General features: G+C 54.9%; 5 protein-coding genes and 1 pseudogene across 8 annotated transcripts; 2 read left to right on the top strand and 4 right to left on the bottom strand.

The window, feature by feature from the left end:
- Positions 1-678: 678 nt before the first annotated feature.
- LOC123383294 (collagen alpha-1(I) chain-like) lies at positions 679-2,670 on the bottom strand. Its single transcript, XM_045050408.1, has 4 exons — positions 2,619-2,670; positions 1,635-2,406; positions 1,243-1,368; positions 679-1,011 (listed from the first exon to the last, which is right to left on the bottom strand). The coding sequence occupies exons 1-4, from the start codon at positions 2,668-2,670 to the stop codon at positions 867-869; spliced, it is 1,095 nt and encodes a 364-aa protein (XP_044906343.1). The 3' UTR covers positions 679-866.
- A 3,262-nt stretch (positions 2,671-5,932) lies between these two features.
- Positions 5,933-7,066, bottom strand: LOC123383390 (EKC/KEOPS complex subunit LAGE3-like). The gene is made up of 3 exons (XM_045050908.1): positions 6,930-7,066; positions 6,423-6,548; positions 5,933-6,210 (listed from the first exon to the last, which is right to left on the bottom strand). Exons 1-3 carry the CDS (start codon positions 7,010-7,012, stop codon positions 6,084-6,086), a joined length of 336 nt encoding a protein of 111 aa, XP_044906843.1. The 5' UTR covers positions 7,013-7,066; the 3' UTR covers positions 5,933-6,083.
- Positions 7,067-7,564: 498 nt separating this feature from the next.
- LOC123383389 (olfactory receptor 3A3-like) lies at positions 7,565-15,803 on the top strand. The gene is given in 4 exon segments (XM_045050907.1): positions 7,565-8,458; positions 8,991-9,118; positions 14,035-14,461; positions 14,463-15,803. Coding segments are annotated over 2 exon segments (789 nt in total). The 5' UTR covers positions 7,565-8,458; positions 8,991-9,118; positions 14,035-14,194; the 3' UTR covers positions 14,985-15,803.
- Positions 14,998-15,803, top strand: LOC123383293 (annotated as a pseudogene).
- A 3,548-nt stretch (positions 15,804-19,351) lies between these two features.
- LOC123383388 (cancer/testis antigen 1-like) lies at positions 19,352-20,817 on the bottom strand. 4 transcript variants are annotated; one of them, XM_045050905.1, is made up of 3 exons: positions 20,335-20,817; positions 19,888-20,000; positions 19,352-19,651 (listed from the first exon to the last, which is right to left on the bottom strand). In XM_045050905.1, the coding sequence occupies exons 1-3, from the start codon at positions 20,625-20,627 to the stop codon at positions 19,644-19,646; spliced, it is 414 nt and encodes a 137-aa protein (XP_044906840.1). In that variant the 5' UTR covers positions 20,628-20,817; the 3' UTR covers positions 19,352-19,643. The 4 variants fall into 4 exon arrangements, with proteins under 4 accessions (XP_044906840.1, XP_044906839.1, XP_044906841.1 ...); XM_045050904.1 differs by having other exon boundaries at positions 19,888-19,993; positions 20,335-20,783; XM_045050906.1 differs by having other exon boundaries at positions 19,865-20,000; positions 20,335-20,776.
- A 1,334-nt stretch (positions 20,818-22,151) lies between these two features.
- Positions 22,152-23,574, bottom strand: LOC123378937 (EKC/KEOPS complex subunit LAGE3-like). The gene is made up of 3 exons (XM_045051103.1): positions 23,203-23,574; positions 22,762-22,890; positions 22,152-22,489 (listed from the first exon to the last, which is right to left on the bottom strand). Exons 1-3 carry the CDS (start codon positions 23,460-23,462, stop codon positions 22,351-22,353), a joined length of 528 nt encoding a protein of 175 aa, XP_044907038.1. The 5' UTR covers positions 23,463-23,574; the 3' UTR covers positions 22,152-22,350.
- Between the last annotated feature and the right edge of the window lie 983 nt (positions 23,575-24,557).

Genomic DNA, 24,557 nt, shown 5'->3' with positions numbered 1-24,557 from the left:
CCCCAAAATTCCTATTCTAGTGTTTCCGTGCTTATTTCCCTGGTACAAAAGGAGTCTTCTACTTCGGTAGGAAGCCACCCTACTGGTTGGTGATGCGGGGAGACCAGACTTCTGGCGGCGGGGCGCCTTTTCTGGAGAGCACTTGTGTGCCGAGAAGCTATAGAACGCGGGAATTCTACCTCTTGGAAAGGATCTGAAGGAAGTAACTGTTCGCGCAAAGACTTCTGTTCAAGAATCCCATTGACTCACACGACCCATAATAGGGGCAAAGCTGAGAACGACCCGACTGCTCAACATTATGTAATAATACATTTGTGTGTCTCCTGGATAACAGTTTTTGAAGGGTTTTTAGGGAGTGGGAAAGCTAGTACGTTCAACGGGGAAAAACAAAAACAAAACAAAACGAAACAAAAAGGATCCGGAGAAAAGTTAACGCTAAACTGGAAAATGGATACATTATCCGTTGCTATCCATTCAACGGGTAAATACAACTAGGAACGTATTCCAAAACGTCAGCAGTATTTACCGCTGAATATAGGACCTGATTTTCCTCTCCCTGAGTCGTCTTCGATAAGCTTGGGCTGCTGGACTACGATTCCCAGAACCTCCCTTCCAACACCAGAACAAAGGTAAGAAAATGTGGAGGCGCAGGAACTGAGAAGAAACTCGGACACAAAAGAGTAGCTCAGTTTCATGTTGTGCAGTGACAAACACGTAAGCGCCCGTCCCTCCGGGCGCAGGGAAGGAACTGAAGTGGGCCAAGAGCCACCGAGGCCCGGACCTGCAGAACGTTAGACCCCCGATAGTAAAGTGGCGAGGACGCCAAGTGTCAACGCCCCGTGCCTTGCCCAGTGAGGGCTACCAGGTTAGGCCTCGGCCCCCTTTCCCGGACCTAGGCGCCGCGGAGGCCGGGACCCCAAGGCGCGAATGTTTCGTATCACCAGGGGAAGCCGGTCCAAGAAGGAGTTGACGGAAACTCGGAAGCAGATGGGGTCTTCAGTAGTCCATCTCCTAGAAGTGAGGGAAGAGGGAAATCCGGTTAAAGGGGAGACCTGCTGTGGAGGTGCAGGGCACCAGCCCCTTCCCCCACACAACCCCCCCCCCCCCCCCCCCCCCCCCCCCGCCTTCCACCTAACAGCGTGCGTCGGGGCCTCCACGACGGCACTGGAAGGCAGAGATGCGACCACGGCACCCGCCGCCACCGCCCACCCGTCCCGCGCATACTCTTGTTGGAGGACTCACACGGCCAGGGCGCTGCCCCTCACGCAAAGCTCCTTCTGAGCCAACCCTCGGTGGCGTTGGACGTGTGTAGTCAGGGCCCTGCGGGCCATCTCTGCCTCCAGGGGCGACCGGAAAGACACAGTGAGCCTGCTGGGAGGCACCCGGTTAAGGCACAACGGGCTCCTGGAGTTCCCATGGCCTGAAGCCTCCTGACCACTCAGAGGCCCGCCTCTACCCCCGGGACACTCGCGCTCCCTCCCGCCACCTCTGCCCACCCTGAGCCGCTTCCCCCACCCTGGGGGCCCGCCAGGCTGCCCACCCCCGCCCCCGTCCGTCCCTTCCCCGGGCTGCCGCCCTGCTCCCCAGCCACCCCGCCACGGCCCCTGCCCAGACAGGCTCCACGGAAAGGATACAACTCCAGCAGTCCTGAGGAGGTCACCGCCGCCGCCGCCGGCGCTGCGTCTCCACCGGGGGCCAGGGCCCTCGGGGCCCGTTCGGCCAGGGGAGGGGCGCAGGCCCCCTCGACCACTGCTCCCTTGCTGCCAGGGCCACCCTCGCCATCGTGGCGGCTGCAGTTGCCCTGGCAACCGGGACCTCGGGGGCTAAGCTGGGGGTCGTGGCCGTCCGTGCCTCCGTCGGAGGCCTGTGGGCCTGCCCCCGCGTCCTCCGCGCCACCCTCGGGAGCCCGCGTGACCGCCGCGCCGTCCGCGCCGTCATCGTCAGGGGCCTGCGTGACAGCCACTTCCTCCGCGCCGTCGTCCGGGGCCGGAGAGGCCGCTTCGTCGTCCGGGGCCCTCGTGGCCGCCGCACCGGCCTCCTCAGAGCCCACCGCTACGCTGCGCCCACTGTCGGCCGACCGCTGAGACCCCTGGCAGGCCTCGCGAAGCCCGGCCCCTCGGCGCGCAAGGCTGTCGGGGATGGCCAGGGCACCTGCGCAGACAGACCCCGCGGAGCTGGTTCCCACCGAGCCGGCAGAGCCTGGATCCGGTCGACGCTGACCCCGAGGAGATGGAGGCTGGTTCCGGACGCTGCGCCCCCCGACGCGTGACGTCACTGTCGGGCTCCTACGTCCCCGAGAGCATTCTGGTGAGGCCACTGGCACGTGACTGTTTCCGGCCCGGCCCGCCCCTCCCCCCAAGCCTGTGTCTGCGCAGGCGCCAGCCGGGCGCACTTGCCAGCAGCCAGCTGACCGCCGCCCGCCCGGTCCCGGGCATCGAGGCGTGGGCCGCGCTCAGGCGCTTCTGGGCAGCACCGTGCCTGTCCCTGTCTGTGGGCTCCCCGTATGGCTCGGGTCTGCGTGTCCCGGGGGCCCTGCGACCCGGGGGCCGGGGGGGGGGCCTACGCGGGAAGCGGAGCAGGGGCCACTCCCAGGCCCTGCCTGTCCTCAGGGAGCACACCCCGCACGGCCCCTAGGGGAGCTGGAAGGGATGGGCCTGGCTCCCTCACCATTTGTCGGTCCCGGGCGCCGTCAGTCCCCTAGTGCCTGCCAGCCTGGGGGAGGGTACACCGCCGAGGGCGCGACCGGCCTCCGGCCGGGGGCTCCCGGGCTCCTGCCTCCCACTGCAATGGCTGTGGGCTTGGGCCGGGGGCCCAGGGGGGCCCACCTGGACTTGAGGGCAGCGGCACGGGGGAGCACCGCCCCGGCGACAGCTCCCCGGTCGCTTTGCCCTCTGCTGCGGCAGCCCTGATGGGCTGTCCCCCCCTCCCCCCAGGAACAAAGTCTTTCGGCTCTCGGGGTGGGGGGGCTGGACGTGCCAGGGTCCCTCAACTGGGAGGTGACCCTGTGTCTGCAGGCCTGCTGGGTGCTGGCCTACTTCTGTGTCTGCAAGGGGGTCAAGTCAACAGGAAAGGTACAGCTGGAGGCCGGCGGGTCGGGGTGGGTGATGATGGCAGGGGTGGGGGCAGCATGGCCGGTGGGGAGAAGGGGTGTCTCTGCCGGGGGGGGGGCAGGGGCACCCTGCCATGCGAGGTGACCGGGCCAGGGCCTGAGGCGGGGGCAGGTCCTTGAACCCAGCCCGGTGGATTTCCCACGCGTGCCTGGGTAGTCCTCCGCAACCTCCACACTCCAGCCCAGCCGACTTCCGTCCTGAGGGGACAGGCCCAGGCGACCGCCAGCTGAACTTGCCTGTGTCGGGCATCCCCGCCACAGTTTCCCTCTCTTCCTCACTCACTACTTCCTCACTCTCTGCTTTGCGGCCAGCCTGGGGGGACCCGGCCCGTGGCCCTCCCTTGCCTACCTGTCCTGCTCTGCTGAGGGTGGGACGGAGGCAGAGGTCTTCGCGGTCACCTCGCTGTCGCCTCTGTCTCCGGCCGGCCCAGTCCACTCCGTCCTGCCCAGGACCCTGCCTCTGTGCAGAGAACCACAGGAGGCATGGGACCTGCCTCCAGGCCGATGTCCTGCTCCCCACCCGGGGAAGGTCCTGCCTCCGCCCTCCCTCTCTACAGCTGACCTGTCCTTGCGGGGGCGGCCGGTGGCCAGCTGAGCACCCCGCTTCCTTCGGGAGGAGCCCAGGCTCTGAGGAGTAGAAGGGGGGGCTGCAGGCTGGCCTCCCGCTTGACCTCGGAGCGGACCGTACCACAGTGGGGGGAGTGTGGCCCGCCTGCCCCCCTGCTGAGGCTGGGGACCCCTAAGTGGGGAGGCGGGGCCGCAGGGCCCCTTCTGAGCAGGTTACCCCCCCCGTCCCTCCCCCGCCCCATTCGTGTACTTCACGGCTACCTTCCCCTGCGTGGTCCTCGTCGTGCTGTTGGTGCGGGGAGTGCTGCTGCCCGGCGCCCTGGATGGCATCATCTGCTCTCTCAAGCCTGACTTGTGGAAGCACTCACTGGGTCGTGAGTGCCGCACCACGTGGGGCGTAGAGATCACGCACACAAGGATGTCAAAGAATTGAAAACACCAAAGGTCATGTAAAGTCATTGTGAACCTTTTGGGGGAGAAATGCACACAAAAGAAGTGGGGACCACCCTCAATCCCACCACACAGACATACGAGGTGTTTACACTTCAGGCTACCGTGGCAGGATTTCCGTGCACATATACAGTAGCTTCCTAAGTTGGGATTTTAGTGATTTCCCTTTTGCACTGTGGTTTTTCCCTATGCGACCGCATCCCTGTTCTCCGTGGCCACTAACTACTTTAGCTCCAGTCGCCATCCCTTCCCTCCTTGCCTGCTACTGGCAGGCTTGCCCCCCGACGGGAGCCCCTTCGTGACCTTCCCAGACCGCCGATCTGATCCGCACCTGTGCTCAGTCGCCCCCTCCAAAGGCCGCTTTGGTGTGTCCACCGGTACCGGGGAAGGGGACGGGGTGCGGGGCCGTGTCCGTCTTGGCTGTGGCCCATCTCCCTCCACGAACCGCTGCGAGGTCGTGGAGCCCCACGTGCTGGGGACACTGAGCCCAAGGAAGAGGCAGGGCCCTCTGGACAACAGGCCGTGGTGCCTGGCGGCCTCCCACGAGGTCTGGGGAGGGGCTAGGGGTGTGGGGAGGGGGTGGAGCTGAGGTGGGACTGGTTTGCGTGGGTGCAGTGGGGTCACGCGTCACAGCGCGTGGCGACGATTGGTGAGGGAGCAGCCGCTGGAGAGGCAGCAGCTGCTGGAGAGGCGGCCGAGGGCGGGGTTTATAGACGTGCACGTGTTGAAAGATCCTTGTTTTCCGGCTGCAGGTTCCTCCTGCCCGTGCCCGGAGATGAGAGCTGCCTGCCCCGTAGACAGTGACAAAGAACAGGGCAGACAGAGACAGTCCGAGGCTCAGGCTGAGGCGCTCTTTGGTGACACTGCTCATTGAAATGCTTCCACCAGCCACAGGCCGCTCTAGACACTGGCCACCTTCTTGCTGTGACACCTGCCTCCAGGACAAGGCAGCTGTGCCTTTACTTTCCTCACTTGTCCTGAGGACCTATTTGGAGACGCTCAGGTACAGATTCGTAACTATAGAGTCACGGCGTTCTCCACTGCTCAGTCTCTCTCTGCTGACACTGCTAATTCTCCCTCAGGCAAGGCTCTGTTCCTCCTCTCTCCGATTTAGAGACTCACCTCGTGCACCGGGGCGTCGCCCATTCCCCTCCTCAGCCACTCGGGTGCCTTGTACGTGGCCCCACTGTTGTGCTAAATAAGAGAGTCTTGGAGGGGAAGGCAAAGGGTAATGTACTTCATGTCCCCTCCCCACCTCAGGGAGACCTCTTCCCCTTTTTGTTTTCCTCCAGGACCCTTGTCAGGACTTCAGGGAAGCAAGCAGCAGCGTAATAAACTGGAAAAACACTTTGGGGAAGGATGATACAAGTGAGAGCCAACCACAAGGAGCTCTGAGAATTGTGGGTTCGGAACCTCAGGGAATGAGGCCTCTGATGACACGGGAGTATAGAATGGGCAGTGGGGCCGACCTAGCCAGCTGTCCCAGCGCTCTTCTGCACAGATCTGAATCAAGGCCGAGAAGCCACAAAGTCCTACTCTGCAGGTATTATACATGACTATGTACATGCTAGTATAAAACTAAAACAAAAGTTCTAACATGTTGACAGTAGTTAATGTCCTGAATAACAGGACATAATTTTTTTCTCCCGTCGCCTAACTTGTCTTCTTCAATTGCCTTCTAGTACTTGAGTATCTGAATGTCAGAATCTCTCCCCCTACCTGAGAACAAAGGCGAGAATAGGAGAAGGCGTAGATGCTTTAAAAATAAACCCAGACACAGAATAGTAGCAGTTACCATTTGATCACCAAAAAAAAAAAAAAAAAAAAAAAAAAAATGTGGATCTGAAGCACCCAAGGGCCAGTATAGGCAAAAGATGCGGCCTCAGTAAGAAAACGGCAGCTGCTGCAGGAATCACTGTCATGTGGGGGGGACACAGAGTTGGGTCCAGCCACCTTTTCACTGCTGCGGCTTTGTGAAAAAGGGGGGCATGATGATCTGCATGGCCCGTATCACTAGGGAAAGCTGGCCAAGACAGGAGGTGATGGACATTTGGAGCTGGCCAGGGTCATCGGCAGTCAAGCGGCTACGAGGTAGGAAAAAATAAGTCAAGTTAGAGGGCCGGTGGGGCACATTCCCCGCTCCGCCCCTTCACACAGCAACGATCCTAGAGCACCACACTCCTTCCTTCGACTCACTCCTTTCCTGTTTCCCTTGTCTCCGTTACAGCTCCTCCGGAATTGACCTTGTCCCTGGTCACCTGCCACCACCCTCTCCCTGGACCGTTCTAGAACTAACACAGTCAGGATGCTGCCGTTCACATGGAGCTCCTCCCGAACTGGCTCCTGGAGCTCCTCGTTTGGAGTCAGGAACCTGTGGGCAATCTCCGCATCCATGGCCGAGGGGAAAGGTATAGTGAGGGTGCTGGTGGAGACTGGGTTAAGGCACCATCCACAGTACTAATTTTGCCTGTGCCTCAGGCCTCCTCTTCAGTGAGGCCTGCCTTCCCCACCCCAGGCTGACCCTCAGGCTGTCCACAACCTCCCACCCTATACAGCCAGGCCACCCCGGATAGCATTGTCCCTACCGCTTCAGTCCCATCAGGCGGTCCACCCCACTCCCCATCCTCTGTCAGCACGGGCCAAACCCTAGCCGATACCCTCCAGGTGCCCGGAGCTCCCTCCTGCTCCCCTTTCAACTCCACTTCCCCAAGTCTCCCCCCCACACCCCACCCCGCCGCGCGCCAGACCACCTCCAGCCCATCCCCCTGCCGTCCAGCCCGCTGGGACTCCTTGAATAGGATACAACTGAAGCAGTCGGTTACCAGGACCTCTAGCGCCAGGCGCGGCATCTCCACCAGGACCTGGTGTGTAGGGTGCCCGCTCCATTTGGAGAGCGCCACCAGAGGCGGCACCTACCTCTCCCACAATGCTGGTTCTTTCCGGATCGCTCAGGCCTCCGGGGTTGCTGGGATGGCCAGGGTCACAGGCACCACCCGAACCACCAGGGACTCTGGGGCCACTGACACCACGAGGTCCACCTGGCACACACTGGCCACCACCTGCTGCGCCCACCACCACGCCCACGGCACCCGTGCCTTCGTCTGCTGCCCTCACGGGGCCTCCACCAGCCACCTGAGACCCAACTTTGAATCCGCCCACCCTCTCAAGGCATCACTGAAGGACAAAGCGCTCTCTCACAATGCTTCACCCCTTTACTCCACAATGCAATTCCGGATGCCCAGAGCAACTGTCCACACGGACCACTGGTAATGCCTCCTGACCTGTGATTGGTTCCCACCAAGCAGTCCCTTCTGTAGCCAATCAGTTCTCACCTATGAAGCTCCACCCCTTAGAGTGCCACGACACCCTAGGGCGTCTGCCCAAATGGGCACCCGCGTCGATGCGTCTGCCTGAACCAGCCGTGCCACGAGCCTTCGACGGCCCGCCAGCTGCGATATCCAGGAAGCCTCTGCCTGACACTACTCCCCACACGGTGGTGCGGCTCATGATCCCCACTGTCCATGCCCAAACAGACTGCCATGGCCCAACTCCTAAAGCCTCTGAGCACGTGACTGAGCTGTGTAGAACTCCGTGACTCTATAGTCACGAATCTGTACCTGAGCGTCTCCGAATAGGTCCTCAGGACAAGTGAGGAAAGTAAAGGCACAGCTGCCTTGTCCTGGAGGCAGGTGTCACAGCAAGAAGGTGGCCAGTGTCTAGAGCGGCCTGTGGCTGGTGGAAGCATTTCAATGAGCAGTGTCACCAAAGAGCGCCTCAGCCTGAGCCTCGGACTGTCTCTGTCTGCCCTGTTCTTTGTCACTGTCTACGGGGCAGGCAGCTCTCATCTCCGGGCACGGGCAGGAGGAACCTGCAGCCGGAAAACAAGGATCTTTCAACACATGCGTGTCTATAAACGAAGCACCGCATCGTTAGAATGAAAGATAAAAACCATATGATCATCTCCCTAGGTGCAGAAAACGCATTTGACAAAATAGAACATATTTCCATGATAAAAACCCTCCACGAATGGGGGCAGAGAAAAGTTGTATAGCTCAATACCACAAAGCCCACATACGACAAAACCCACAGCTGACATCATACGCAACAGTGAGAGGTTGAAAGCTTTCCCTCTAGAATCAAGAACAAGGCAAGGCTGGTCAGAGACGTACCGGGTTAAATTTCAATCCTTGACGTTGAAATGTGTTGAGAATTGGTCCGTGGCTCAGAAAATGCTTTATCTTGGCGAACATACTTGTACTTGAAAACAATGTGTAGTGGACACACATGTGAAATTCAGATCTCCTGTTTAGTGTTCTAAAGACATCGGTCAAGGTAGGTGATACCACTGATCGTATGTTCTATGTCGGGGGACAACAAACTTTTCACATAAAAGAGGCCCCGGGCTGGATTTGGCCAGGAGGCGGTAGTTTGCCAATCCCTGCTCTATTTCTTTTAACAGAGTGTGTTGTCTCTCTCTCTCGCTTGCTGAGAGAGGATGTTAAAAACTCCAACCGTGATTTTGGACTTGTCCCTTTCACCTGTTAATCTCAAAAATTCTTGCATCGCGCGTGTGTCTGCGTGCGTGCGTGCGTGTGTGTGTGCGTGTGTGTTAAGTTTATTTATTTTGAGAGAGGGGGAGAGAGAGAGCCAGTGGGGGAGGGGCAGAGACAGAGGGGGACAGAGGATCCAAAGCAGGCTCGGTGCCGACGGGCAGAGAGCCCGACGCTGGGCTGGAACTCACCAACGGTGACATCATGACCTGAGCCGAAGTCAGACGCTTACCGACTGAGTCACCCAGGCGCCCCGTGCATTTTGAAGGTGTGTCATTAGGCTCAGACATATTTATGATCATTTTCTCTTCCAGATGGATTCATTGCTGCTGTTACTAGTATGAAACGCATCCCTTCATCTTTGGTAACACAGTTTTCCTCGAAGTCTGATTTCTCTAATATCGATATAACCACATCAGGCTTCTTTGCTCACTATTTATTCGTAAGTCCTTTTCCATCCTCTTACTTCTAACCTATTGGTGTCTTTGTATCTTGAATGTGGCTCACGTAGACAGCGTGTAGTTTGGTCACTTAAAGAAAGCACCCTTCTAACGATGTCTGCTTTTAAATTGGACTGTTTGGCAAACTCACATTTAATACGATTACCGATATGGTCGGATGTAAGTCTGCCATTTTGCTATTCAGTTTTTGTTTGTCCCTTCTCTTTTTTTGTTTTTGCTCAGCTTATTTGAGGCAAAATGCACGTATGGGAAGTTGCACACATTTAAGCGTACGGTTTCATGAGTTACGACAAAGGTGTCCACAGCCAAAGCCGAGATACAGAACATTCCCATCGCTCTCACAGTCACCCTTGTGCCTCCGTGCAGACAATGTCCTCCTCTACAGTGTGCCCCCACACAGCAAATTCAGCTTAGATTTTGCCTTTTCTGGAATTTCCAGGAATCACACAGTATGTCCATCCTTCTTTGTTGCTGACCGGTATTCCATTGCGTGGATGTACCGTAACTTAGGCTTAACCACTCACCTGCTATTGGACGTTTGGCTTGTTTCCAAACTGCGGTTATTGTTAATCAAGTTGATACGAAGATTCACGTACAAGTCTTTGCACACACATATATTTTTAATTCCCTTGTGTAACTAGCAGAAGTGGGATTTCTGGGTCACATGGTAAGCGTAAGTGTGACTGTATAAGAAACGGAAGCACTGTTTTCCGATGTGATCATACCAATTTACAGTCCCACCAGTGACATGTGAACTTTCCATTGTGTCTGTATCCTCTTTTAGTCATCCTATGTCTCCCGACTTTATTCCTCTTTTGCAAGTTCGAGCTGCCTATTCCAGGTTCTTTGCATTTGGATATACACTTTGGAATCAGCTTGTCCATTTCTGCGTCATCACGATTTTTACTGGGTTTGCAATGAATTTCTAGAATGGTGTGGTGGGAGTGTACATCTTAAGAATACAGGGCCTTGGGGCACCTGGGTGGCTCAGTCGATTAAGCGTCTGACTCTTGATTACGGCTCAGGTCATGATCTCACGGTTTGTGAGACCGGGCCCAGAGTCGGGGTGTGCACTGACAGCTCCGAGCCTGCTTGGGATATTCTCTCTCTCTCTCTCTCTCTCTCTCTCTCCCTCCCTCCCTCTCTCGCTCCCTTTCTCTCTCTCTGCCCCTCCCCTGCTCATGCTCTCTCTGTCTCTTCCAAAATAAATAAATAAACGCTAAAAGAAAAAAGAATACAGGATCTTCCGCTCCACGCATAGGATGCGTTTCTCCATTTTTGTAAGCTTTCTTTCACTTATCAATAGGTTTTAGTGTTCACCGTAAAGGTTTTGCACATATGTTATTACATGTGTCCCCAAATACTTCATGTTTGGGGATGCTATTATAAATGGTAGTGATTTTTTAAAATGTCACTCTTCTTTTTTTTGTACATCACTTAGGGGTTTCTACGTAAACAAGCATGTCATCTCTGAATAAAGATAATCCCTTTTCTTTTTTTGCAATCTGTGTCACTACTTTTATTTCTCTTTCTTGCCTAGTGCACTGCCTAGGATTTCCAGGACAGTGTTGAATGGAAGTGGTGAACATCCATACCTTGTTTCTCAAACTTTGCGGGCGAGGGAGCGGGGGCGGTGATTCTATCTTTCACCATTAAGTATCATGTTAGCTGTAGGATTTTTGTAGGTTCCCTTTATCAGATTAAGAACGTTTCCCTCTAGTCTTAGTTTTCCGAGAGTTTTTGTCACGAGTGGTTGTTGGATATTGTCTGATGCTTTTTTTCTGTGTCTGTTGAAATGATCACATGTTTTTTCTCCTTCATTTTCTTATTATGACAGATGACACTGATTGACTTTTTTGTTTTTAATGAAAACCAATTCTTGGGATAAACCCCACTTGGCCATGATGGTATCATCCTCTTTGTATGTTGCTGGGTTGAATTTGCTAATATCGAATCAAGTTCTTTTGTGTGTGTGACTTCCTGAAGGATATTGCCCTGTGGTTTACTTTTCTTGCAATGTCTTCATCTGGTTTTGGGGTTGTGTAATGCTGGCCTCATAAGATGATTTGGGAAATGTTTCTCCTCCTTTGCTTCCTGAAAGCATTTGCGTAGGAGTGGTGATAGTTCTCCTTTAAGTATTTGGAGGTAGCCACTAGTAAACCCACGGGGGCCTGGAGTTTTTGGCTCCATTGCTTTCATAGATGTAGGGATATTCGGGTCTTCTATTTCTTCTTGAGTCAGTTTTGGTAAGTTGTGTCATTCAAGGAATTTGTCCATTTCATCTAAATTGGGAAACTTACCCACAAATATTGTTCCTAATATTCCCTGGTTACACTTTATTTTTCAAAATCAGCTTTATTGATATTTTTAGAAAAACATTTTTTTAACATGTATTTATTTTTGCGACAGAGACAGAGCATGAATGAACAGGGGAGGGTCAGAGAGAGGGAGACACAGAATCTGAAACAGGATCCAGGCTCTGAGCTGTCAGCACAGAGCCCGACGCGGGGCTCGAACTCACGGACCGCGAGATCATGACCTGAGCCGAAGTCGGTCGCTCAACCGACTGAGCCACCCAGGCGCCCCTGGTATGTTTTTTGTTTGTTTGTTTGTTTGTTTGTTTTAAAGAAGCTTTCAGGGACACCTGGGTGGCTCAGTCCGTTGAGCGTCCGACTTTGGCTCAGGTCACGATCTGGCAGTTGGTGAGTTCAGGCCCCACATGGGGCTCGCTGCTGTCAGCGCAGTTCACTTCAGATCCTCTGTCCCCCTCTCCCTGCCCCTCCCCCACATGCACTCTCTCAAAAATGAATAAAACCTTTAAAAAGTGGGGGAGAGGGCGCCTGAGTGGCTCAGTCGGTTAAAGGTCTGACTTCGGCTCAGGTCATGATCTCACGGTCCGTCCGTCGGTTCGAGCCCCGCATCGGACTCTGTGCTGCCGGCTCAGAGCCTGGAGCCTGGAGCCTGTTGCGGATTCTGTGTCCCCCCTCTCTCTTTGCTCCTCCCCCACTCGCTCCCTGTCTCTCTCTGTGTCAAAAATAAACATTAAAACAGAAAAGAAAGAAAGGAAAAAAAGGCTTTCCGCTTCATGGATTTTCCTCTATTGTTTGTCCATTTAACGTTTTATTCATATCTCCTCTTAGCTTCATTATTTCTTTCCTACTGTGTATTTAGGTTTTGATTTTATGTCTTCTTCACAAAGTGACCCCTCTATCGTTAGCAAACGTCCTCCACCCCATCGTATTCCTTGTCCTGAAGTCTGTTCTGCCTGCTCTTAATATAGCTACTCAAACTTTCTTATTAGAAGACTTGCATGGTGTATCTTTGCCCATCTTTTTACTTTTACCGTATCTGTGTCTTCATAGAGCACATTTCTTACGCGTAGCATATAGTTTTGCTTTGCCTTTTTATCCAGTCTGGCAATCTCCGTGTTTTAGTTGCCACGTTTAGACCATTTAGAATAAATGTAACGAGGGGTATCGTTGAGTTTCCATCTACCATCCTGCTATTTATTTTCTGTTTGCCCCATGTGTTCTGCGTTCCCCTCTCTGTCTTTTCGCGACTCCTTTCAGATTGAGTAATTTCTAGAAATTCACTTTATCTCCGCCAGAGAAGTGTACATATTAACCCTAGGGTTCTAGGGATCCTAATATGTGTTTTACCTCATTATAGACCACCTTCAAGTAATTTCAAATCACTTCGCACGTAACGTAAGAACATTACAGCAGTACCCTTCCAACCACCCACTGGTGTCCTTTGTGCTGTTGTTGTCATACCTTTTATTTCTATAGCAGTTACACACCCCACGCCGTGTTGTCAATAATTTTGCTTTAGATGGTTTGCGACGATTGAGAGACATTTTGAAGGGAGAAAAAAATGTTTACATTTACCCACATACTTTCCAGTTCTGGAACCCGCTTCATTACTTCATGTAGGTCCAAGTTCCCACGTGCTATCATCCTTGCTTGTGGAGAACAGCCTTTAACATTTGTTGTAGTGCAGGTTTTCCGCTGACAACGAGTTAATCTCAGCTTTTATATGTCTGAAAAAGTCTTTATTTTGCTTCCTTTTTTCATGGAGGTAAAATCGAGATAACATAAAATAAACCATCTGAGAGTGAACAGTCGAGTGGCATTTAGCACATTCCCATGTAAAAGGGTTGCCGAGCAGGGCTGGCACAATGAAGAGAGCAGCTGGGGAAATCGGACAAGCTAGCCTTGGATAGGAGGGCAGGGCTCTCTTCCACCGAGGCAGGGGATAGGCAAGGGCGTTTGCTGCTGTGGGCCAGTCCGAAGATGTGATATGGGGCACGGAGCTGACAGACTTCTTGCCCGATGGTCAGAGAGGAGAGGAGAGGAGAGGAGAGGAGAGGAGAGGAGAGGAGGGAGAGCGTATCACAGAGGGCCTGGTAGGTCGCCGGGGGGACTTTGGCTTTGACGCTGAGTGAGATGGGAGGCACTGAAAGGTTCAGAGCGGGAGGAGGAGGGACCTGACTAGTGTCCTATCACTGCTCCTGAGTTGGGGCTCTGCTGGGTTGGTGAGGGTGAAATAAGGGGACCACTGCAGGTAATTACGAGGTCTAGGGTCCTTATTCAGGTAGAAGCTTCTGAGGGACCGACTTTGATATCCTTGCAGGAGGTGCATGCACCGTGGCTTCAAGGTCTGTGCACCTTGTCTTGGTGTGGGGTTACCGATTCCATTCTACTGGCCTCTACCTTACCGCTGGCCTCCTGAACCTAGCCTCACTCCCCCAATTCTGAGTCTTATTTTCTTAAGCTTGAAACCTGTCTCTTTTTCTTGTTGTTGTTGTTGTCTCTGGACCTTCCCTCACCCCTGCTGCCTTGTGCAAATTGGAACTCCACACTTGGATCCTCATCTGACTCTGAGTTGGACTCTACAGGTGCAGGTTTCTGCGCATGGTTCCGGGCAGCTGGGGAATGAGACCCGAGTGTCGCTGTTCCTTCTGGAAGGGCTGGCCGACGCAGAGGAGTTGAGGCCCTTGCTCTTTGTGATCTTTCTGCTGGTCCACAGCGTGGCTGGGCATTGCCAGCCTTACTGTGATGGACTCCCGACTCCACACTCCCATGTACGACTTCTTAGTCAACCTCTCACTGCTGGACACTGCCTACATCTCCAGCACGGGGCCTCAGGTGCTGGAACACCTGCTGGCAGCAGTGCGGACCGTGCCCTATCGTGCTTGTCTTCCCCAGATCTTCTTTCTCCACTTCCTGGCTCCCTGGGAGTGCTTCCTGCTCACAGCCATGGCCTGTGACCGCTATGCAGCCATCGGCCGGCCACCGCACCACCTAGTCCTCTTGGGCCGTCGGACGGACCCGGGCAGGAATGGCTTCCACCTCCCGCCTGCTTGCCTTGGCCGATGCGTTCGCCCACACCGTCCTTGCAGCTCCACTGAGGTTCTGCGGGCCTCGCCTCATCACCCACTTCTCCTGTGGCCTCCCTCCACTGACCAGACTCTCTTGCTCAAGCACGTGGGCCAGCGAGCTTGCCATGTTCGTCTTCAGTTTCGTGGTGGCTCTTGCACCCCGTGCCCCGGTTGCGATCTCCTGTGTACGTGTTGTGGCTGCGATTCTCAGGATTCACTCCGCTGACGGCCGAAGAAAAGCCTTTTCCACCTGTGGTGCTCACACCACCGTGGTCTGCATTTTCTACATCGCTCCAGTCCTCTGCTACATCCTCCCCAGCTCTGCGTGCTCTGGCTTGCGGGACCGGGCGCTCCCTGTGCTGTACGTGGTCCTCACCCCCATGCTCAACCCCGTCATCTACAGCATGCGAAACAAGGAGGTGAAGAGGGCTTTGTTCAAGGCCCTCGGGAAAGAAAGTGCCTCCTAGGCACTGGTCACATCAAATCAACGAGGAGTGTCCCCGGCTCAGGAGTTTCTCACATCCGAATGTGCTCCCAGTGCTAGGTGCCTGTCAGTCTCCACCTGCTCCACACCCCACCCTCGTCGCACACTGGATGCCATATGGATCCCTCCCTGTACAATGTATTACACGAAGGCACCAATTTTGCTGTGGACCAGAGCCAGGCTGTGACGTTTGCATTGGACATGGCAAGGGGCATGGCCCTCGTACACACTCTAGAGCCCCTCATCCCACGACACGCGCTCAGCAGCCGTAGTGTAATGATTGATGAGGACATGACTGCCCGAACCAGCACGGCCGACGTCAGGTTCTCCTTCCAATGCCCTGGGCGCAGGTATGCACCTGCCTGGGTGGCCCCTGAAGCTCTGCAGAAGAAGCCTGAAGACACAAACAGACGCTGAGCAGACACGGGGAGTTTTGCAGTGCTTCTGTGGGAACTGGTGACACGGGAGGTACCCTTTGCTGACCTCTCCAACACGGAGATTGGAATGAAGGTGGCACTGGAAGGCCTTCGGCCTACCATCCCACCAGGCATTTCCCCCCATGTGTGTAAGCTCATGAAGATCTTCTCCAGGGTGGGGCTGGCACATGCCAGTGCTTTGGGGGTGAATCCAATCACACAGGAGTTTGAAATGTCATGCACGTGATCCATTTGGTGAATCCTATTTTGGGTGCCAGGTTTCCCCCCATTTTCAGCAACGATCAAATATTTCTGTTGCTCTTTTTTCCCCCCCCTCTTTCTAAAACACTGCTTTCTATTTATGGAAGTAAAACATGGTCATTGCATAGGTTGTGCAGTTACAGAAACTTACAAAGTGACCAAAAAAGAAAAAAATGCCCTCTATAACCTCACCACCGCGAGAGAACCTCACTGTAAACATTTTGATGGTTTATTTCAGGTTTCTTCTTGCACTACAAATGTATGTGCACGGGCGCCTGGGTGGCTCAGCCGGTTGAGCGTCCGACTTCGGCTCAGGTCCTGATCTTGCGGTTCGTGAGTTCGGGTCCCACGTCGGGCTCTGGTGCTGACAGCTCAGAGCCTGGAGCCTTGCTTTGGATTCTGTGTCCCCCTCTCTCTCCGCCCCACCCCTGCTGTGCTCTGTCTCTCTGTCTCTCTGTCTCTCTGTCTCTCTCTGTCTTTCAAAAAAAATGAATATACTTAAAAAATTTTTAAAAAACCAAATGTACGTGCATACACATATAAAGTAGGCAAGCAAAACTGGAATCATAGTGCACTTACAGCTCCGAACGCTTAGATATTTAAATTTTTTTCCACTATAATGTATGCGTGTTATAAAATCATTCATGCCTTACACAAAGGTGTGTTGTTAGAAAGTAAACATTTCCCATAAACTCAGTGTCTGCAGTAACCATTATGACCAGTTTTACGTGCGTCCTCCCAGACTTTTTCCTAGGATATATTCATCTGCGTTTATAACGGTTTTTCTTTTGCTTGTTTGCATACATAGGATCATACCGATCAAGTAGGCAGTTGGTTAGACATGAGCCAGAGGCAAAGGCGGTGTTAAATAGGTGACACGTTAGAAGCCTGAGGGCACAATGTCCTGACTTTGTGGCTGTTAACATCCTGGTCCTATGGCTTCCAACACCCCCAGGTTGACAGACCAAGGGCCACAGGTGCAGAACAGGGGTTCTCCTCTTCAACCTTGGTTGGCCTCAGGGTAACCTACAGCTTCATTATACTAGATTTACCTCGTTTTGTTTTCAACTCTCCCCGCCCAAGGGAAGATGGCCATGGACTCTTCTGGCCAGAACCTTGTGGGCGGGGCCAGAAAAACTCCCCCTCCCAACCGGTAGGAGGAGTTGCCCACATGATGGGAAGCACCCTCAGTGGGAGACCCCCCTAGCTGTGACCCATCCGGAACCTATGCAAACATACAGAGAAAAGACACCCCAAACCCCAGACACCTCTGGGCCTGTCCGCTCTGCCACCTGGAGAGTGCACTGTCCTTAATAAACTGCTTTGTGCTTGCTGCTTTCCTTCTGGCTGTCCTTATTTGAGCGCAGATCCTCATGGGAACGTTCCGTGGGGGATCCAAGAGTGGAGGCTTCCATTCACGCTATGTAGACGCTCCCACTGGTAAACAATACCCTGTACCAAATTGGCTGTTTATAATCCTTATTCCAGGAATCCCATGGTCCTGTCATTTGTACAATCTTCTGGGCTGTTTGTGTCTTTTATGGATTTATTTGCTAAGGGTCACTTGTGTTTTGAAGATACTCACTTTAGTTTGCCCTTTGGGTTACTAATGTCTTCCTAACTTGTCTTTCCATTTTGTTTATGATGTTTTCTTCCCTAACAGAGCTTAACACCTTTGTGTAATTAGACACTGGTGTTGGTTTATTTGTGGTTGTGGCTGTTTGCTTCTGGATTTCGCACCCTGCTTTGTTTACTGTTTGACTTAAGAATAAGGTCAAGACCGGCTTTCTTTTTCTTCTGACTCGAGTAACCCAAATAATTTCACCATTGCTCTTTACGTACTCTTTCAAGTTGGGTTTGACTCTGGCTTCTGGCTCTTCATTTTACATCTCTTTCTCCAGGCACAGCTCTGGCTTGGTCCCTTAGAACACTGCTTGTGTCCTGGCTGAGAAACCTTACCCTCCCATGAGGACATGGGACTTGTGCTCGACTTTGGACATCAACTTTGCAGCCACCCATCTGGGCCTTTCTCCCCATATCCTTCACTCTCCTACATAGTAGAATAATGCTCCCTCAGCCGCTAACCAGGTAATATGCCGTAATTACAGAAACCTGGATCAGTAGGTCATGGGGGAATGTACAGTTCCTACAAGATCGTGAACTCAATAACCTGAAAACTCCATCACCACTGAAACTAGGGTTGTGTGTATTTAAACATATATAGAAATATATTTCAATTTCTTTTATTTCTTTTGAGAGAGCGCGCACACATGCACGTGAGCGGGGGTTGGGGAAGCAGAAAGAGAGAGAGAGAGAGAGAGAGAGAGCGAGAGAGAGAGAGAATCTCAAGATGGCTCCATGCTCAGCACAGGGCCCTATGCAGGGCTCGATGCCAAGAACTGTGAGATCATGACCTGAGCCAAAATCAAGAGTCAGACGCTTCACCAACTGAGCCACCCAGGTGCCCCTGTACAATCTTTTTAAACAAAATATTCATGGTAGTATTATTTATAATAGGTTTTTCTTAACGAAAGAAGAAAACCCCAAATGCTCCGGTATCCCCAGTGCAACAGTCCTCTAATGCACTGATGCCCTAGCCTCTCTCTCTTTCATCTCGTTCTTGTCCTCATGTTTCTCCCTGCGCCCTTCGAAGGGCAATCCAAGCTGAGCCAATCAAATCTCTCTGTCGGTCGGTCTGTCTGTCCTCCTCTGTCTCTGTCTGTCCCTTCTCCCACACCAATCCCAACTTTCTCTACTGTAACCTTCGGGCCGTTTCCTCAGAGAGGCCATCCCAGATCACCTAGCCCAAATTTGCTGGAGAAACAAATGTGCAAGAAGAAATGAAGATGCAGGTTTAGACCCTGGTGAAGGCGACATTTCAATTCAGCGGAGACATATGGATTAGTCAATAAATGACATTGAGACACCTGAGGAACCTTGGGGGGAAGGGGACAAAATTAGACCAATGTCATCTTTCACACCACAATAAATTCCTTGTGTGTTAACATTTCAAAGTACTAGAAGATGGCACGAGGGACAAATTTTATAATTTTACAGTGGGGATGGCTTTCCCTTGGACATAAACTACAAAGATCATAATGACAAAAATGTACCACTTGCATACATTAAAAAAAAAAAAGAGGTTAGAGAGGGAGGGAGCCAAAACATAAGAGATTCTTAAAAACTGAGAACAAACTGAGGGTTGATGGGGGGGAGGGTGGGTGATGGGTATTGAGGAGGGCCCCTGTCGGGATGAGCACTGGGTGTTGTATGGAAACCAATTTGACAATAAACTTCATATTTAAATACAAGAAAAAGTTAAAAACCCTCCAGTACAGAATAGAACTATAAACAAGAATTCAGTGAAGCAATGAGGAAGGAAAGTATTTTCAATTACTTTGGCCAAGATTTGGTATCTTTGTATATAAAGAGCATTCACCAATCAATAAGTAAAATATGACTATTCCAATTGAAAAATTAATCAACGAGGGCCGCCTGGGTGGCTCAGTCAGGTAAGCACCTGAGTCGGTTTCGGCTCAGGTCATGATCTCACGGTTGGTGGGTTCAAGCACTGCGTCGGGCTCTGCACTCACAGCGCAGGAACTGCTTGGGTTCTCTCTCTCTCTCTGCCTTCTCCCCTTGCTCTGACACTGTAGCTGAAAATACACTCAGATGCGGAAAAATAGTTTTATTTTCTGCTGTAAGAACGCCCCTCCTCCAGCAATGGGGAAAAACAAGGCCCAAAGTCCAATACGAACAATTAGACCCCCGTAATAAAGCGGCAACCAGCATCGGAATGGACGCCCTAGGGAAGGAAGGGACGCTAGGTTACAATTAGCCCCTTTTGCCTGGCTCCGGCAATGTGAAAAACGGGGGCACGAAGCGCTGCATGGTCCAAACCAACAGGGAAAGCTGGTCAAGACAGGAGGCGATGGAAACCTGGAGTTGGCCAGGGTCTTCGGCAGTCAGTCGTCTAAAAGTGAGGGAAAAAGAAAATCCAAATGAAATGTCATCACTCTTGCCCCTATCTCTCTGCCCCCCCTCAGGTGGCCGCAGGCTCAGGGTGCCACACCTACCTCTTTGGACCTAACCTTTGGTGTCTCCAATTCACTATTAGAACGGCCCTCAGGAGATAGGCCCTAGCGACCTGACACCACCCCCCACGAGGGACCCGTTTGGAACTAACATAATTAGGACGTTGCCGAGTACCGTGAACTCCTTCCGAACTGCCCCGACCTGGGGCTGGCCCTGTGTTGCCAGACACTGGTGGGCCACCTGTGCCTCCGTGGGTGACGGGAAAGGCATGGTGACGTAGCTGGTAGCCATTCGGTTAAGGCATCATCGAAAACCGATCGCGTCGGTGCCTCAGGCGTCCTGACCACTCCGAGGCCTGCTTTCCCCACGGCCACTCTCCCCCCTCTCCATCCTCTCCGGTCCGCTCCCCTCCTTGCTGGTCCATCAGGCCGCCTCTCCCCGCCACCCCTCCCGGCCACCCCTGGCCCATCCGCCCCCCGGGCCGGTCCCTCCGGTGCCCCGGTCCCCCCCTCCCCTCCTTGCCCTGGACCCCCAGGCTGAACCCCCTCCCCTCCGCTCCCCGCCCCGTCGCCTCCTCTAGGCCCATCGCCCCGGCCACCCGCCACTCGGCCAAGAGGATACAACTGCAGCGGCTGGCTCCCCGGCCCTCCGGCTGTGGGCCCGCTGTGCCCACGGGGTCCCGGCAAAGGGTGTCCGCCAAGCCCTGGCACGGCAGCTGCGCCCGGGACGGGAGCACATGGCGCCTGCGCGACCCGCGGGGCCGCACCGGCCGCGGCACACTCCTCTCCCTCACCACCTCCACCGCCGGGGCCCTCGTGGCCTCCGGGGCCATCTGGGACACCGGGGTCTCCCGGGCCACGCTGACCCTCGGGACCGCCGGCCCCACCGCCTGCGCCTCGATCTGTGGCCTCCATGGTTCCCCGGCCTGGACTTCGGCTGAACCGCCGAGGGAACGAACGAACGAACGAACGAACGCACGAACTAACGAGGCTCCCTCGGGAAGCGGGTGACGTCACCTGCGCTCCCCGCGCACCTGCGCAAACCGGCCGGAGGCTAATGCCCAGAATCCCCTCCTGTAGGCCACTGGCACGTGACTGTTTCCGGCCCGGCCGGCCCCTCCCCCCAAACGTGTGTCTGCGCAGGCGCCAGCCGGGCGCACGTGCCAGCAGCCAGCTGCCGGTCCCGGGCATCGAGGCTCTGATTCTAGTGTTTCTGGGTTGTTTGCTCTTCTCGTGCAAACTAATTTTTACATTATTTTTTAAGGATTTTTTTAAATGGTTTTTTTTTTTTTAATTTTGAAAGAAAGATTGTGAGTGGGGAAGGAGCAGAGAGAGGGAGACATGGGGCTCGATCTTGATCTCACAAACCGTGAGGTCATGACCTGAGCCCAAATCGAGTTGGATGCTTAACTAAGCCGCCCAGGTGCCCCAAATTGTTATTTTTAAATGTTTATTTTCTTGAGAGGGCGCGAGTGTGCACATGAACAGGGGCGGGCAGAGAGAGAATCCCAAGCAGGCTCCCCACTGTCATCTCACAAACTGAGATCATGACCTGAGCTGAAATCAAGAGTAGGACAGTCAACCAAGTGAGCCAGAGGCACCCCCAAATGAATTTTGTTTTCAAATTTTGCCAGAGCCAGCAGTGATAAGGTGTAGCAAAACCAGCATTCTGGCAGAGTGGTAGGTACGTTTTCTGGAGACTAATTTTGCAGTCTTGACAGAGCTTTAAAAAATATACTAAATATTTACCCACTAATTGTACCTCTTTTAACCTAGTGGAAGGAAGCAATCATTCGTGCAAGGTCATATGCAAGAGTTCCACTGAGTCATTACCTAAAATAGGGCAAAAAGGTGAAAGCAATTTAAACGTTCAGTAGTTACATTAGAATATTATAATGCATCTTTTCTTTTTATAAAAAAAACTTAAGTTTATTAATTTTTGAGAGACAGAAACTGAGCAGGGGAGGGGCAGAGGAAAGAGGGAGACATAGAATCCAAAGCAGGCTCCAGACCCTCAGCTGTCAGTACAGAGCCTGACACGGGGCTGGAACTCACCAACTCCGAGATCACGACCTGAGCCAAAGTCAGACGCTCAACCGACTGAGCCTGCCAGGTGCCCTTAATGCATCTTTCCTGCACTCATTCAATATTTTTGAAGAGTTTGGATAAAAAGTTCACATTAGATGAAAGACATCAGGAGTAATGCGAAACGTGCAAACGATGGGCATATTCCCACATGTTGAGAGTCCTTGATACCGAAGGACAGGACGCACGTGGGTTCTGCCAGTTCCCAAACTGCCTTCTACCACCTTCCGCGACTTGCACGTCGACATCCCAGGAGCCGCCCCGCCCCCCCTCCTCCCCCCCTACCCCCCCCCCCCCGCCTGAGGACAAAGGGAAGACTATCCGGGGGTGCCACAACTGAGAAGGAACAGGGAATAGCAAAACTCAGTTTTATTTTCTGCAGTAGCAAACATTTAAATGGCAAACAAAACAAGGGGACCATGAGTGCCCAAGGGCTCGGGCCCTCATTGCCCTCAGAAGACCAGGCAGGCGCCCAACCTCAGGTGGCAGCTAGCGCAGGAATCACTGCCCTAGGAAGGACGGACCGCCCAGACGGGGGACACGAGGCTAGACCTTAGCCCCCTTTCGCCAGCGCAGGCTTAGCGGGAACCGGGAACCGGAAGCGCTGCATGGTCCGAATCACCACGCAAAGCTGGTCAAGAAAGTTGATGATGGAAATTCGGAGGAGGAAAGGGTTTTCAGCTCTCCAGCGGCTGAGAGAGGAGAAAAGGCAATCAAGTTGGAGGTGGTGGATCCTCCCCTTCCTCGCTCAGCTCCCCTCCCCGCCCAGGTACCCATCCCTTGCACCCTTCCCCGCCCCCAGGAGCGACCCCCCCCCTACCCGCAGGTGCAGGTATTAGAGCCTGCGGGCCCTGGCCCGCACCTAGCCCTCGACGATCCAGCAGAGAGCGCCTCCCCCCCGCCCCCCATGGAGACTGGACCCGCCACCTGCAGCCACCCCGACCCCGGCCCTTCCAGAACTAACATGGCCAGGACGCTGCCGAACACAGTGAGCTGCTGCCCCACAAGGCATCCATACGGGTCCCGATATGGGGCGAAAGACGCACAGGCGATCTCCGCCTCCAACTGGGACGGGAAAGGCACGCCGAGGGCGCTGGGTGCAGATTCGGTTAAGGTACCACCACTACTCACTTAGGGCCTGAGTCCCCTTCTCAGGCCACCCTGACGAGGCCACCCACTCCCGACCCTAATGGCTCGCGGCCACCCCGTTACCAGGCCCATGTCCGCCCACCGCCCCCGGGAACCCGTTTCCCCCCTGATCTCCTTCCTTCCTCCTCCCCCACCTCTCTCCAGCCACCCCGTGATCACCCTGCTCTCAGATCTTTGCCCCGCGCACCTCAGGTTACCACAGCTCCTCTCCCTTTCCGCCCCCTGCCCATGCCCGCTGTCCCCTCGGCTAGGATACAATATGTGTACTCGGGTTTCCGGCCTTCCGGCCGTGGAGAGGGCATCTCCGCCTGGCCCGGGGGCGTGAGGTGGTCGCGGGACACGCGGAGCCTCGCCGGCGACCGCGGCCTCCGCGTCCGCGCCTCCGAGGCCATGACCGTGCCCGCGGCGGCCGAGGCCGCCTCCCTGGCCCTCCTGGCCCTCCTGGCCCCCCTGGCCGTCCCGGGCGTTGTGGGCGCCGCCCGCCTCGCCGCCTGCGGCTGCGTCTGCCGCCTCCATGGTCGTCAGGCTCCGCCTCAGGTCCAGTCCCCTGAACACAGGTCCGGCCGCTCGCCCAGTCGGCTGGCGGCTGAGGCGCTGCGGCTCCTTCCCGAAGCTCCGCCCCGCGCGCCGACCCCGCCCTCCCCGCGCACGCGCAAACGGCCGGGCCGTCGGGAGGCTGCCGGGCGCGTGGCCGGTTCCCGCCAAAGCGACGCTGTCCCAGGCTCTCTCGGACCCTGGCTGCGGAAGCCCCGCCTATCACAGCTCGACGCCACCCCCAGGCGCCTGCGCCAATGGGCTCCTAGGGTTCCTAGTGAGGCCGCCAGGCCTGCGGCCGGTGCCCGCCCAGCCGGCCTTTCCGCCCTTGGGCCCTGGGAGACGCCCTGGCTTAGCTAGACTATGAGCGCTTCCTCAGAAAGCCCACGCAAGTCACCCCGGCCTCCCGGGAGCGCCGAAGCCAACATTTCCCCACCCCCACCTCCCGGCCATTCCCTTGGGCGCCTGACTGGTTCCCGGCCAGCCAGCTCTGCCAGGAGCCCCTAGAGACTACCCCCCCCCCCAACCCTTGTCCTCCTAGCCAACGAGGGCTCCCTCCTAAGGCTCCGCACCCAAGCATCCAAAGCAAGGGGGCTCCCAGGAGCGCCTGAGCAAACAGACCCCCCTGTGTTCCTCCCGGGCCTGGACCTGCTTCCCGCGCCCCTGCCCCGAAGCCAGCTCTGCCCTGGGCTCCCGGAGACCCCGCCCTCGGCCGCCTCTCCAGCAGCTGCTCCCTCACCAATCGTCGCCACGCGCTGTGACGTGTGACCCCACTGCACCCACGCTAACCAGTCCTACCTCAGCTCCACCCCCTCCCCACACCCCTAGCCCCTCCCCAGACCTCGTGGGAGGCCGCCAGGCACCACGGCCTGTTGTCCAGAGGGCCCTGCCTCTTCCTTGGGCTCAGTGTCCCCAGCACGTGGGGCTCCACGACCTCGCAGCGGTTCGTGGAGGGAGATGGGCCACAGCCCAGACGGACACGGCCCCGCACCCCGTCCCCTTCCCCGGTACAGGTGGACACACCAAAGCGGCCTTTGGAGGGGGCGACTGAGCACAGGTGCGGATCAGATCGGCGGT

This window comes from Felis catus, chromosome X (genome assembly GCF_018350175.1).
Source record: "Felis catus isolate Fca126 chromosome X, F.catus_Fca126_mat1.0, whole genome shotgun sequence".
Classification (NCBI taxonomy): domain Eukaryota; kingdom Metazoa; phylum Chordata; class Mammalia; order Carnivora; family Felidae; genus Felis; species Felis catus.
The sequence above is the reverse complement of the archived record's forward strand: the minus strand, read 5'-3'. Positions and strand labels throughout refer to the sequence as shown.